The 13,567-nt window shown below is 35.7% G+C and overlaps 1 protein-coding gene across 2 annotated transcripts in view; it reads right to left on the reverse strand.

Annotated features, from left to right (window-relative positions):
* Positions 1 to 932: 932 nt before the first annotated feature.
* LOC108978508 overlaps positions 933 to 13,567 on the reverse strand; it is a 26,909-nt gene continuing 14,274 nt past the window's right edge. For both annotated transcript variants that reach the window (XM_018948841.1, XM_018948840.1), the window contains exons 2-4: positions 12,699 to 12,869; positions 2,983 to 3,396; positions 933 to 2,847 (exon numbers count right to left, since the gene is read on the reverse strand). In XM_018948841.1, coding sequence (XP_018804386.1) covers positions 1,133 to 2,847; positions 2,983 to 3,396; positions 12,699 to 12,750 — 2,181 coding nt within the window. In that variant the 5' untranslated portion in view covers positions 12,751 to 12,869 and the 3' untranslated portion in view covers positions 933 to 1,132. The remainder of the gene's footprint in view (positions 2,848 to 2,982; positions 3,397 to 12,698; positions 12,870 to 13,567) is intronic.

Raw genomic sequence — 13,567 nt, forward strand, 5'->3', positions numbered from 1 at the left:
AATAAAATATGTATGTATTTGAGTGTATACAATATTTATATTGCGATTTTGGATATCGGATATAAATCGGATATCGGGTCAATCTTTGGAGAAATTGATGACGGTGATTCTGCTATCTGAAACAAAATGAAGCGGGGTCTGAATCAACATACTTGCTGGTAAAGTACGCTCGTCTTTAGCTTGACAGGAATTTTTCGCATTTTTTCATTTTATAGAAAAGGATACTAATATTTTTTTTACTGAAAATAGGAGCAGTAAATTGTTTATAAAACAAGGAAAAAATTGTACTCCGACTACAGCAAAGCTAGGGTTGGGTTATACTAGCCGGCTGTCATGCCATGCATAGACCTACTAACCCTTAGTAATGCCAATGGATATTCAATTTACTGAGTACTCGGCATACAGAACTTCAACGCTTTTCGCGAACGTTAAGAGCGACTTGATATCTAATTTTGATATTTCATCTACGCCTTCGAAATGCGAAACTCGTAGATACCATATCTAAGACAGTTTTAGATTAAACTGGACTGAAGCATAAGAGGTGTTCCAGGATATATATCATATTTACTTCCCTGCACTTTTTCCATGTATCGTCGTTACTTGTTTATTTAGGCCCATCCGGCACGTTTTGCTAATAGGTTGTGACCCATTAGGTCAACAACCAGCCTACAGTCCTTTACAGACCGTGTGACTAAAAATCATGCACGATTTCCTTCGAGCCTCTTGCACATGACTTTGAGATCCTGCATGTCCTTACGTTATTTTGCATTTCAGATGACGATGTCTGGGATATCGGGAGTTTCAGCAAATGAGCATCTTCTTGAGGAAAAGATATGTGCGAAGTTTCAGATCGATACCTGATCTGTAATTAATTTTAGATACTTAATCTAACAACGCTTGAAATAAACAACATAGGGTTTTATATTAATACTAACAAAAATTATTTATTCCAAACAGTTCTTTAATAAAATATTGAATACTTTCACGCTTGAAACTTTTACAAGAGCGCTTACATAACTAAATATTATCAAAAGAGAGTCATTAATAATTTGAGTGCCTATCACACGATGCACCAACTAGCGCCGCTCACACACGGTAACGGCTTTTCCGATTTAATACTGGCAACGCTGTGCTATATTTTCTTTAAGAAACTGCTCGGTGGCGTTGTCACAGTCATTATGGGCTCATAATTATTACAATCTTTGTCGCAGAAGGAACTCAGTGAGGCCACAGCGCTGCCCGCCAACGTCTCCATTGTGAGCATGCCCATATGTGCGCTCGTCTCAAATTCTTTGATTATCAGATCGACTTTGCTCTTCATGGTGCTGTCGACACCGGCGCTGCAACTCGAAAAGGTATTCTTCAGTATCGGCGATGAGGGATTACTGCTATTAGTGTGTAGGGCATCATTGCCACCACCACTACCATCGACAGCATCATGCAAATCGAGGCTTTGTAGTAGATTTTCCTTTTCACTTTGTTTACACTTGGCCGGCGAGGATGGCGCTGAACTCGACGAGCTTGTGCTGCGACCCGAAGATGTTGTCTTGTTCATGCGATTGAAAAACCATTTATCAAAGCATTTCACACCCACGCGATCGTTAACACTAACAATGTTGTTGCTGCTGTTGTTGTTGTTGTTGCTCGGACTGCCATGCACGCTGTTGTTACTTTTCTGTGGACTGGCATTTGGTGTAGTGGATTTGCGTTGTTTCTTGTTCTCCTTCACCGTGGTCGGTGACGTTGGTGTTGACGCCAAACCTTCCACATCGCTGGCACTGCTGCCGGAGTAAGTTTTTATGAGCGCCTTTTTTAAGCGTTCCGACGTTGGACCTCCGGACAACTGACTAGACAACTTGCTATGCACATCCTTGATAATCGATTGGAACTCGAGTTTCTCGGTGTGGGGTACGTTATTTTCATTTAAATTCAATAGTTCGGCAGTTTCCAACTCCGATTGACTGGTGTCGGCCGATTTAACAGGTTGCGGTGGATATTTGGGTATGTCGTATTCCAGTTCGTTGATCAAATCAACTGTGGCTGTGGCGTCCTTCTTGGTTGGTATATTAGGTTTAGGCTTGTTCGGGGTTTTTTCGGTTTGAAAGAGCGGTGAGGGTTCTTCGTAAATGCAGTCGTGCGTTGGCGCATTGTTTATGTGGCTCATGAATGTCATTTTCTTGGCCATAGGCGGTGTTGGCAGTTTTCTTGTATTCCTTATCAAACTGGTCGGCGATGTGTCTCCACGTATGGCCGCTTCGACGGCGATAATCCATTCTTTGGCATCCACCTCACTATTGGCTTGGAAAAGAAATTTCTTATTGGGATCGGCTGTTGTAATTTGAAAACACACTTCACGTCGCTTGCCCTCGCCATAATGTTCGATTTCGACGCCGTTGTGCTTTAAATACAATGTTATCGTTGGATGTGCTGACGTGGGTCCGTCGGCATAGCACAGCAGCCAATCGTCAAGCACACCGCAGTAGTATTTTTTACACTGATCGAAGAACAGACGTTTCTCGACGCGTTGCAACTGTCCAAATTTGGTGGCGTGCTGAATGGAAAGATGTCCGGCTGGTAAATCCATATATGGACAATCAATGGCCTGCATGGGTTCGAGCTCTGGTGTTATTGCCTTTTGCATTTCGTCTCTGTCATGGCTGGAAACTTGGCATATATCGTAATTTTGGGAAATGTTATCATCTTCATTCGCATCGCTATCCGCCTCATCTACGTCAACATCCTCATCACTGTACGCTTTACTGTTGGTTTTGTTGGCAAGACGCCCCGAGCAACGAAACGTTTTATCGCTTTTCATGTCACTATTCCACTCATCATACCAACTGTTTGCTAAAATATGCAATTGAAAAGAAAAAATGAAATTAACTTTTAATTGAATGCTATTTTATATTAATTAACTCATGGCTGTTTGTATTGTATTTGTAGTGGTGGGCAGCGCCCAGAGGTCAAGCATTTAGTACTTACATTTTTTGCCACTCGTTCTGCCGCCACTGCCACTGCCACCGCCTCCGCTCATATCCAAGTAGGAGGCGTCTTCATGCGATCGCTCTGTCTGCTTCGTAATGTTCTTTATTGTATTTTTGCCTTGGTTGCTCGCAGTTGTGTGTCTTGTGTGCGCTTGCATTGACGGGTCATTGACCCTATTAGCTCCATTGATTCCATCATAAACTTCGTTTGACTCCATTTTGCCATTGACAATAATGGACTTATTGTTATTGAGCGTTGTTGCATTGGCATCTTTCAGCGCGTAGTTCGCTAGGAGCATCTCACAGCGTATCAAGAGTTTGAGCGTCGCATCTGCCTCAGTCACATGAAACATATTCGAGGTATTCTCATATTCGGATGTCTCGAGTGAGGCGCGGAAATGTTCGCGTACGTCTGAAATTTGTGAGAAATCGAAATTTTTTAATACTAAACTCCATATTTAAGTTGTCAAAAAAGAATATTTCTTTGTATACGAAGTATAATTGTCAATTATGAAGATTTTAGACTTTAACCAAGAAATGATATATTGTTAGTACCGTTAAAGTCTGTCGGCATTTTTAACAAATATAATAATTAAATATGGAATGGAACTACTGTAATTATTCAAAGCAAAATAATATTTTTTTTTCGATCTCTTTCCAGAGTACGAAGATATCTTTACTCTCCTGAATTTGATATATCTTAGAACTTATACTTAGCGAACAAGGAAAGCGGTTTGCTTGAAATTCCGCATAATATTTCTTTAATCGAAGGTTGGAGAGATATTCATTGTTGGTAGGGAACACTTGTTGTGAACGAGCCTTAATTTTTTCCATTTACTTGCCATGACATCTGTCAAACATATTCAATAACATTGAACAAACATTTTGTTGAAAATGTCAAATTTTTTACCAAAAATTGATGATTGGTAGAATCCATTAATGTTTTGCTTCCATTTGCAGAAAATTTCTGTAGAGTTGCATCGAATAATCGTACTACCGGACCATTCATTAAAGGTGGGTGGCGCCATATTCATCGTCCAATTTCGACACCGGTTCCTGAGAAGCCCCTTTGTGCTATGTTCGGGTGTAAAATTTCATATCTCTGACACATTTAATGGGTTATCGCATTTTATCTTTCAGCAGTTATCAACATAACCGGAAATGGGCGGGGTTATAATCCAATTTAACCAGTGCCGAAAAAATTTGTAGCTGGCAAATGTTGTTTTCGAGTTACAACCCTTATGTTGAAAGCCACTAAAAGTACGATAACTCAATGAATAAATGGCCACAAGCATTATATTTCACAACCATGAAATACTTATGGCAGCATATATAAAAAATTGACATTGGGATTTGGTATGTGAGTTTATGGAGACATTTCTAGCCTATACTGCGAAATTGGGATGACAACCACGTCTATTTACCACATAAACAATTTTCAAGTTTCCTTCGACTTCACTTTACAGTGTAGAAATCAAATATCAATAAATTTAAGCCAATAAAAGTTTGAAAAAATAATGCGTTCAAGGTATTTCATCTTACGATCAGAAATCGTCGAAATCGGACTATACATATTCAAGGACTCAGACACCAGGTAAATGAGCCCCAATGTATATGGCTAATTTGTACCGAACATATCGCTCAATCTGTGAGGTATAGTATTGAAATCCTACAAGTTGCAAGAGTGTAAAATGTTCGCTTATACCTGCTTGTTGTGGATATATATGTACATATCTCTGTACAATGAACTTGTAGTCTTTGCATTGCATATGAAAAATCTAATTTTGGCGCACCAAAAATCATATAATTTTTCAGCCAAATTCGAAATTAGTTTTTTAAAGTCGGATATTTTGTTAAATCGCAACTTTTTGCTAGGTCAAGTTGTCCGAATGAATGAAAACAGCCCAGCCCTGAACGTATTCGACACAATATCCGTCAGGGGTAGCAGAGTATGAGGAAGATCTCCACTCCGTTGGAAAGACCAGGTGGAGTAGGATTTGGTTACACTTGGAATTTCCAATTGGCGCCAAAAATGAGGTACAGCGAAAGCCGCTATCATTATATTTTTTGTTTTAGTATTTTGTTTCTTTGTATACTCACTAATTAGACAGCTTTATAAAAACAAAACTCTTGGTTATTTTGATATTTTAGCAAATTTTGATGCTTTGAAGTGTCCTGGTTACGATCTTATTCATGAAAATATTGAATGTGCTCTTGTTTATGAGATACTTCCATTTGATAAGTATCGGTTTGTTGGTAATAAAAATTTAGTTTCCAGTCATCATTAGGATTCATCATCACGTGATCCTTAATATCAGGCTCCTTACCGCAAATGTGCGGAAAATTTTGTAGAAAGTTTTAAGGATTTTTCAAAATGAACTCAGTGACTTAATACGAGATGAAGTTAGGAAGAATAAAAAAAATTGTCACAGCGTGGGACGTGGTAGGATATTGTTTTGGTGACATTTGTAAAAAATTTCCGAATTCATTGTGGAAAAGTTGAAAGGTGGAGTATTTGTTGGTTATCAAATACGGCAATTAAAGAAATTATGAAGAAATTGCACAAAATCTACTGACAGACAGACACCAGGAGCACATTTAAGTATCAGCTTAGACTATTTCCGTAACAAACTGGAAGAACTTTCGATTTATTTTGGATATTATTATGAGCAATGTGATCTAAATTGGATCGTCATCTAACGGCGCATTACTTCTTGAAAAAAAAATAGTCGACTGGGAAATTTTAAAAGAAAAGGTTATAAAAGGCATTTTTTTGAAATACAACATATGTATATTTTCGACATTTGTCAGTATGTTTACTGGCATTCCAAATATTTCAGTCAAATTTTACAAAACAATTGAGTGTTTCATGAACTGTGGGCACAAATCTATCCAAAATCAATCTTACTATATATCTAGGGCAACAATATCACTGTAGACCAGTGTTATGTACACCCGTAAATATATCCTCAAAAGTGGAAAACGTTGTAAGGAGAAGTTTTCATTATAAAATACTCTTTAGAATCACACTTGGTGTGCTCTTAAAGGTAAACCATAAAGTTGCAAAAGTTGTGTTAACGGAACAACCTAATTAGGCAGCAGTTCTTTGACTATGTTTGTTCTTCAAGTCTGGCTTTTAGCGTGACCCACCAGCACTGAACCTTACAAACGGTCAAGCTGCTGCTTGTAAAAAAATATTTTTCTTGCCGTCGTTCACTTATAGTTAACTTACAATAAAAGATAATAGAGATAGAGATAAGCACAGTATTCCATTTTAGTTGAGGCGGGCGAAAACAATCTCAGCGGAAAGCGATTTAAAACCACATGCAAACTAATAAACGAGGTAAATGTGAGGGGAATTATAAATCGCAATTAAAAGCGCTAAAGCGCTAGATAATGATGTAATGAGGTTTTTTTTGGTTTTTGTTTTTGGAAAACCGTTGAGCAACTCAGCACCTTGCTCCCAGCTAAGCAGCAGTATAAACTGTCAAACTAACTAAGCTTTTTGAGAGCAAAAGTCCAATAACGTTAGTTTGATGAAAGTTGTGTGTGTGTATAAATGTAAGTATATATGTATATATTATATGTATGAATTGTCTGTAAGTATGTTTGTACACAAGAAATTTAAGCCATTAAAATGGAATTAAAGTTATAAACTAAAGTAAAATTGTTGTAATATGAATTGCCTTACCCTTAAATTTATTAGATTTTTTTGAGTTTTTTTTATAATAGGTTGTCAAAAAAATCTTGCGGTATTTTTATTGAATTTTCAATTGTTCATAAAATTTTTTTTTGATGACTAATGCCCAGCTCTTGACCGATGCTACGGTTGCTACTATGCCGGTCTCTTTCGACCAATTCAGCGATTTTATCGCAATATTCGACGACAGGCCTTCCGGAGCGTGGCGCATCTTCGACCACCTCTACACCAGAACGAAAACGTTGAAACCATCGTTGTGCGGTGGAAATGGAAACTATATCAGGTCCATAAAYTGCAAAGATTATTGCCGGCTTGAGATGCATTTTTGCCTTTATCGTAGTAGTACTGTAAAATATGCTGTATTTTCTCTTTATTTTGCTCCATGTTTGCGACGCTATAACTCACGAACGACTTAAAAGAAACGACAATCAATCAAACACGTGTTGGCGCGTGAAATGAGCTTTCCAAAAAAGTATAGCATGACCCGATGCGTCAATAAAACTAGAACTACGCGCTCTCAGCGCCAACTAGCAAAAATACCGCAAGACTTTTTTGACAATCAATATAAACATGTATGTACATACATACTTTTCAAAAATTTCTTCCATATAACGGGTGATCCAAATAGAGGCGGTAGGGCTGATCTCAACTATATCTTCGGAGATAAAAGAGTATTTTATACAAGTTACGGTTTGGTGTGATTTGTGGACCATATTTCTTCAAAAATTATGATGGTGAGAACATAAACATCAATGGCGGCCGTTATCGCGCCATGATAACCGACTAATTGATGTCTGAAATTGAAGCGCGTGATCTTTGCGACATTTGGTTTCAACAAGACGGTGTCACTTCTTACACATAGTGTTAATTAATGGATTTACTGAGAGAACACATACTTCAGAGAGCAAATAATTTCAGATTTTGGGCCGGTCAATTGTACGCCAAGACCGTGTGACACACACACACAAGGGTAGACTTTTTTCTGTGGGGATAGGTAAAGTCAAAAGTCAAACCGGACAACCCCACATCGATTCAGGCCTTGGAACAAAACCAACATTTGAAAGCAATAATCTTCAAAAAACAAATGCCAAGGAATTTCCTTTCAAATGATAATAAACATTCTCCCTTAATTTTGAAGTTTCTGTGTTTCTTCTATAAAAATGTATGGACCCTCGAAATAGATCACCCTTTACTAACGTATGTATTATCTAGCCCTGGCTAACTCCACCAACAGACTAATTCAAAGATTAGGCAAAGCCAAGTGAAACAGTTTAATGAGGCCCTGGAGCACTGTGACTATTAAACTGTATTTAAATACATACGAGCATATATATATGTGTGCAGAAGTATATAAACATACAAATACATACATTTCTGTGTCTGTATGTATGTTAGCCAAAGTTATGAACCCCTTTAGTCAACGTTTGTGCTCTGAAATTTAGACGACTTTGTAATAAGCATAATAAAAACCTGGCGAACTGCTAAACGATGATGAATTCATAAAAATTGTGAATGTGTTAATGTTGCGACATGAAAAGTAAAAGCCGGCAGAATAACGGTAACAGCGTTTAACCAAAGAAAAACTGAAAAATTATGAAAATAAAAAAAGCATTAAAAATATATTTTAGCGGCACACTACTAACTATTAACCTCAGACTAAAGACAATACACAACAACGCTACAAGACAACAACAACTGCAACATTTGCAGCCACAAAAATGAAACGCGCGAATGAATAATGTATTACAAAAGCCAAAAAAAAAAAACAACAAAAAAAATAAAGCTGAGAAGACAGAAACCGCAAGCGCTGTTACAAATCGAGCTGTTGTGGCAAAAATAAAATAAAAATTTAAAGAAAAAATCACACAAAATAAAAAAGCGACTACTGCGAGGCACTAAGCACACAACAAACAAGTTGAAAGCTGAGGAAGTCAACAATTGCAGCAAGTTACCTGTGTATACGTACATACATTGTAGAATATATATGCATGTATGTATGTTAGTGTGCAAGTCAGTCAAGCCAAATTACAAGAAGTTTATTAGCTTACTAAGTAAGTCAGTGCGAGCGGCTAATTAGAAGCAAATTGATCTACTGGCTTTGTATATGTACATATATGAGTAAAAGGTTCTTTTCGATATTCCGCGATCTCAATTTAGCTGACGCCGAAGAGGCGTGTCTAATATTATAACATTTTGTACAATTTTGGGGTATTTATAAAACCTGCTAACAATACTTATAATATATCATTAAGTAAGTTAGTGTCGGAGTTTTAATATTGTCCATGCCATAGTGTGTGAACTGATGTAGAAAGTCTTGCTCCACAATAAGTAGGTTGCCAGGTAATTTGCAACAGACAAGCGTCCGGTGATTTGTGGCTTCGCGCCACATATTTTCATAATTTTGCGAACATGCTAACGACATATGTAAGTTTATATTTGAATATACATACATATGTATTCAAAGAAAGTTTAAGTTCAAGAAAATTTAATTAGCATATTTTTGGCAGCCGGTGCGTTGAAAATTCTGGCACGTACCCAGTTTAAATTAAAAAAAAATTGTCTAACAATAGTGTTTGTTTATATGCTTACATGTGTTTACGGGTTTCGAAAAATTCAAGTACTACAACACCTGTAGAAAATTGTCCTACATTTTCAAGTTGTTCCAAGTAACAGTTTCGGTGATACAGTATTGAGAACTCGTCCGCTTGAGGCTACCTAGGCTAAGTGCGCCCTTTTTAAAAGCGTTTTACTCGAAACTGTGTTTTTGAAGATTTCTAGAGAACTTCTCAAGGAATCTTCATGAAATTTTACACAGGCTTTTGACTATTTGAAAAAAAAATAAAATAAAATTAAAAAAAAAAGTTGCGAAAATTTCAATAAAATTTTTATGTTTTTGTAAAAATGTCTACCAAAAAATTCAATTTTCAGTTTTTTTTCTTCGTCCAAGTTCTAAATTAAGGTTTTAACTAAAACACGTATTTTCTTACTTTAGATAATCTTGTCAGGAGTTATACTGCCAACGCGGGCGCTTCTTTTTTCCGAGTGATCACCGGAAACGGCGTCGCAAAGGACGAGTTTAAAATATTTTCTTTTTTTCAAAAATTTCAGAATTTCTTTGTTAATAGTATTAGTATCTAACAGTAAAAAATACTAATGAAATATTTCATTTTTTAAATGAAAAAAAAAAAGTTGAAAAAAGTTTACTTTCAACATGAGAAAGGGCTGTCATAAAATCTGTCAGCTGATATGGTATTAAATCGGTCAAAAATCATGTAAAAGTTTCCATAAGGTTTCGCCGACTTTAAAAAAGTTCTGTTATTGTCCTGAATTACTTTTGTAAAGTCTTGACTAAGAAAAAGATCTGCAGAAAGTTTCCATTACAAGTCGATAGATCAAATCAACAAGTTTTCTTGGACTTCCATTCGAACTTATAGCTCTAAAAATTTAATAAAACGGAAATAGTGTGAACCAGCTCTCTCTCTCCCTCCCCAGTTGTAATTAAATTAAGAGATTATGAAAACGTAAAACTTCTTAGAAGAATTATTGGATCAAATCAAAAAGTTTTAGTGGACTTCCATTAGAACTTATAGTTGAATAAATTTTAAATTTTTATAATGAAACAGACTTTGTTTGTTGATGATAATGAAATTAAACATAAATTGTGAAATTGGAAAACTTTTTAGGAGAATTAATACATTTACAGCGTGTAATAAAGATAGTCTCATTTTAGCTTTACAGATTATATTATGTCATTGTTTGATGTAGATCGGAATTATCTTGTCACTATGATGATCAACATGCTCTTGCCTTGACAAGTCGTATAAAGATAACCATCGAACAACTTCTGGTATGGAAAATAATGTCTCGTATAGTTTATGGATGTGTGCGTGAAACCATGAATGAGAGTTCGCATTTAATTTTTGAAGGTTAGTTCCTTTTTATACCCTGTATAGAGTGCACTAAGTTTGACACAAGTATACAAGTTAAACAAATAAAATCATCTCCTTGTGGGAAAACTTTTTTATTTGACAATATCGTCACTAAATTTGGAATGGATTATTGCTCAAGGCAAGGTACAATTGTTAAGATCAGACTTCTATGACATAAAGCTCACATACAAACTACCCGATTAAAATCCAGTTCTTGTACTATATGCAACTTTTGTATTTGTTGAAGGTATTATATCTTCGGTGCAACTGAGGTTAACGTTTTCTCTTGTTTTTCCCAAAAAAAAAATCAGAATTTAAGCATTTGATGTACTGAAAATGCTGAAGGTGGATAGCTCTTGTAGATTCAGAAAAATTTAGTCACTAATTTTTCGAAGAATGGGCTCTGATTGAAAATGAGCTAGCTCCTCAGATAAATTATGGACAAATTTTCGTTTCTAACGTCAATCATTTCTTAAAAAAAAAAGGCGGTTGTCAGTAGCCCGTTACTACTTATTTGATACGAATCTGTTAGATTACATTCTATTGGTTAACATTTGAGGGACGGTGTCAGTGATCCATGCTAATAAACCAGCTTTGACTATCTGGGTGTAATTGCAAAAGTCCTGTGCAAAAATGTAGATCGGAAATACACCAAATTTCTAATGGCACTCGATATAAGAGACTGTAGGAACATGATGGTGGCGACACAAGCCCGCAGAATTGGGCTGACATATCGAGAAGACTACAGGAAATGTCTAGAGCAAGGCACCAGGGAAACAACTAAGCATCTCTTGTGTATTTGTCTCGCATTGGCAAGACTGTGCTGTCAGTATTTGGGGTTTCCAGGGTATGATGATTGATAAACGAGGAATGATAAATTGTAGGAGGTAAGAATAATGAGGCCACATAACTAGTCTGTTAAAATTCGCGTCAAGCGCAGGCATCGTAAAGGACGACTTTGGATCTAGCAACTGAATTCCATCTGGTATCACAAAGGACCAAAATTGGCCTATGCGTGGCTCATAGGCCTAACCTATCAGTTGAAAACATTTAATTGGCGGTAGTGATATCTCTTTTTTATTCTAAATAATTTCTATCAAACTTTCGAGACTATTATATTATATTCAACAACTTTTGGTTCGAAGATCTTTTGAAATATACAATAACCATTATTATGGAGTTAAGCTATTTTTATTTTTATAAGTAGAAGTAGCAATAAAAGACCAAATTAGTTAAGGGAAGCGTTTACTAATGTGAGAAAATATTACAGATAATACAAGTATATAGATATGGGATATATGCCATAATTTACGATCGGATTTATTGTTATAGAGAGGGAGAGAGCTGAATTCATTTGTAAATTGTAAAATAAATTAAAGTATTCATTATAGTTAAGATAATAGAAGTTATAAAAAAGTTTATCTAAATTATTTTCCATAAAATTATAAACCTTCTGAAAAAAACTCTCGTCACGAAGGCACACAAATTTCAACTAACTTCTGCTAATGAGCGAGCTTGTTGTTCAACTTTTGTGTTCCATTTTATATATTTTTATATTCTTCGAATATAGAATTTGAATTGTCTGCTTTTCTTTCTGGGTTGGGGGTGTTCTTTGCTTACGAATGTTTTGCTTATTCCGCTGTCATTTTTTACATTTTCTCATGCAAAACCAATGAATCGTTTCAACTACCTCAATATTAATTTTAAGTGTGGATTTAAACTCATTCAATCGGAACAAGAAGCAAAGTATGACTTCCGGTGTAATGCTCTGAAAAAAAATCTCAAAAACTGGCACGCTCAAGAAAATTGTTTTACATACACGCACACTCAAAGCAATATAAGCATTTTCTACGCAAGTGATAGAAATTGGGGCCGGCACTTAGTGGAGTCGAACTCGCACATATCCGCGAAAACGTTATAACACTTGGCAATGAATATACTATTAGTATTGTCATTGTAGTACATCTCTCGGAATGTTCGTAAATATTTACATACAGTTAAGTTTGTCGCACAACACCGCTATAATGCATAAGTGATAGATATGGGGGAAATATTCAGCGGAATTAGTCAAGCATAACGACTTACCTCGTAGAAATTGCTCGATATCATTAGCGGCCGGTTGCTCTTTCCGAGCCATTTTCGGGTGTGTACGCGCTCGCCTGCTACGCCTGTATTTGTGCTGATTCGGTTTTAGTATATTTTTAGTACACTTTTCACTTTAAGCACGTAGTAATAAAGCCATAGATTGCCGCTGCACTGTGGGAGGTGAAGAGTGGCTGTGTTTAGTTTTTTGTTTTCTCGTCTTATTTTTTATTTGGGTTTTTATTTAATACTAATTATTGCTTGTGTTGTTTATTTATATTTTATTTTGCTAAGCAACACACTTTTTACAAAATTTTTTGTAGTTTTGTTGTTTTAAAATTTTTTTTGGATATGTTTTTGAAAGCGCTTTTCGTGCTGTTAATGAAATGTATTAGCGATTTGGTGTTAAAAGTATATCAACGATCAGCGGTGACTGTGATCACGATTCGCACAGCTGGAGCGGCGCTATATTTTTTGTTTATTATTTTATATAATTTTCGGATTTATTTATTTTTTGTTTATGGATTTGATTGTTCTATTATTTTATACTCTTTATTTAGCGTTTATATCACTTTATTTTTACTTTCTATTTGTTTTATTTTAATTTTATTTTTTTAAGTGGTTCACACCATTTTCAGCTGCGCAACTGATTTGGCTTGCTTTTCGAGGAACTGGATAGCTGTGCGAAAATATAATTTTGTTCTATTTAGACACAAAACTCAACGAAAATATATTTGTTTGTTATAATAAAGATACAAAATTTATCGAAAATATATTTTTGCACAAGATTAAATTTAAAATCTGTTATTTTCGAAATAAATACATAATTATTGCTTTCTAATTTGTTTTTTTAATTCTTTTAATTTTTTTTT

This window comes from Bactrocera latifrons, unplaced genomic scaffold, assembly GCF_001853355.1.
Source record: "Bactrocera latifrons isolate USDA-ARS-PBARC rearing strain unplaced genomic scaffold, ASM185335v1 scaffold_123, whole genome shotgun sequence".
NCBI classification, from domain to species: domain Eukaryota; kingdom Metazoa; phylum Arthropoda; class Insecta; order Diptera; family Tephritidae; genus Bactrocera; species Bactrocera latifrons.